This window comes from Nicotiana sylvestris, chromosome 8 (genome assembly GCF_000393655.2).
Source record: "Nicotiana sylvestris chromosome 8, ASM39365v2, whole genome shotgun sequence".
Classification (NCBI taxonomy): Eukaryota; Viridiplantae; Streptophyta; class Magnoliopsida; order Solanales; family Solanaceae; genus Nicotiana; species Nicotiana sylvestris.
Genome location: NC_091064.1, coordinates 112148508 through 112150056, shown reverse-complemented (window position 1 = coordinate 112150056; position 1549 = coordinate 112148508). Strand labels below are relative to the sequence as shown.

Sequence of the window (1549 nt, the reverse complement as noted above, 5' to 3'; positions counted from 1 at the left end):
CATGATCATAACATAAAAATAATATCTTGAACTATGAACCGGACACCAAAATGTATGAATTTCAAAGTAAACTTCAAAAACTTCTAGAATTACAACCAAGCACCCGAATCCTATCAAATCAATTCCAATTGATACCAAATTTTGTAGACAAGTTCAAAATAGCATAACAGACCTATTCCGAGTCCCAAAACCAAATTTCGAACCTGATAGCCCAAAGTCAACCTAAGGTCAAACTTCTAAACCTTAAATTGCCAATATTTCAGCAAAATAACACAAATCAACTTACGGACTTCCGAATTCGAATCCAGGCATATTCCCAAGTCCAAAACTACGATACGAAGCTGTCTGAGCCATCAAAACATCGTTACAAGGTCATTTTTACAAAAGTCAAATATCGGTCAACATAATCAACTTAGGCTTCTAAGCCAAGAGCCAAAAAGTCTAAATCAATCCAAAATCCTTGCGAAACAAAACTAATCAACCTCGTAAGTTATTAAACCTAAATTACATATATGTGAAGCTTAAAAAGGGGAAACAAAGCGCAATTACACAAAACGACTGGTCAGGCCGTTAAATTCTCCCCCTCTTAAAATAAATGTTTGTCCTCATACGTGCATAGAGACATACCTGAAGTGTTAAATAGATGAGGATAATGACTCTGCATGTCATGCTCGATCTCCCAGGTCGCCTCTTCAACCGGATGACCCCTCCATTGAACCTTCTTTGAAACAATATTCTTTGATCTCAACTTCTGGACATGTCTGTCCAAGATAGCTACCGGTTCCTCAATATAAGTCAAATCCTTGTCCAATTGTACTGAGCTGAAGTCTATAACATGAGATGGATCACCATAATACTTCTGGAGCAGAGAAACATGGAACACCGAATGAACTGCCGATAAGCTGGGTGGCAATGCAAGCTTATAGGACACCCCACCAACTCTCTCAAGGATCTCAAAAGGACCGATATACCTAGGGCTCAACTGCCCTTCTTCCCATACCTCATCACACCTTTCATGGGTGAAACCCGGAGCAAAAACGGCTTTCCAACCATAAATGCTACATCACTAACCTTCCGATCAGCATAACTCTTCTGTCTAGACTAGGCTGTACGAAGCCGATCCTGAATCAACATGACTTTCTCCAAGGCATCTCGAACCAAATCTGTGCCCAAGAACCTCGCCTCTCCCGGCTCAAACCAACCAACTGGAGAACGACATTGCCTGCCATACAGGGCCTCATAAGGAGCCATCTAAATACTCGATTTGTAGTTGTTATTGTAGGCGAACTCAGCAAGCGGTAAGTACTGATCCCAAGAACCCTCAAAATTCATAACATAGGCACAAATCATATCCTCTAATATCTAAATGGTGCGCTCGGACTACCCGTCCGTCTAGGGGTGAAATGTTGTACTCAACTCAACCTGTATACCTAACTCACGCTACACAACTCCCCAGAAATTACGTACCTCAATCGGAGATAATGGACAATAACACATCGTGGAGATGAACACTCTCATGGATATAGATATAAGCCAACTGCTCAGAAGA

At 41.1% G+C, this 1549-nt stretch overlaps 1 protein-coding gene across 1 annotated transcript; it reads right to left on the bottom strand.

The window, feature by feature from the left end:
- Positions 1-473: 473 nt before the first annotated feature.
- On the bottom strand, positions 474-1251 carry LOC104235397 (uncharacterized). Its single transcript, XM_070154361.1, has 3 exons — positions 1178-1251; positions 628-1010; positions 474-499 (listed from the first exon to the last, which is right to left on the bottom strand). Exons 1-3 carry the CDS (start codon positions 1249-1251, stop codon positions 474-476), a joined length of 483 nt encoding a protein of 160 aa, XP_070010462.1.
- Between the last annotated feature and the right edge of the window lie 298 nt (positions 1252-1549).

What these genes read in the sequence shown, in the direction of transcription:
- LOC104235397 (XM_070154361.1), bottom strand. Translation starts at nt 1,251, where the DNA reads ATGGCTCCTTATGAGGCCCTGTATGGCAGGCAATGTCGTTCTCCAGTT. An exon ending in TTTGAGCCGGGAGAGGCGAG is followed by an intron (nt 1,011 to 1,177) that starts GTTCTTGGGCAC and finishes CACCCATGAAAG; the next exon opens with GTGTGATGAGGTATGGGAAG. An exon ending in TCATCTATTTAACACTTCAG is followed by an intron (nt 500 to 627) that starts GTATGTCTCTAT and finishes TATGTAATTTAG; the next exon opens with GTTTAATAACTTACGAGGTT.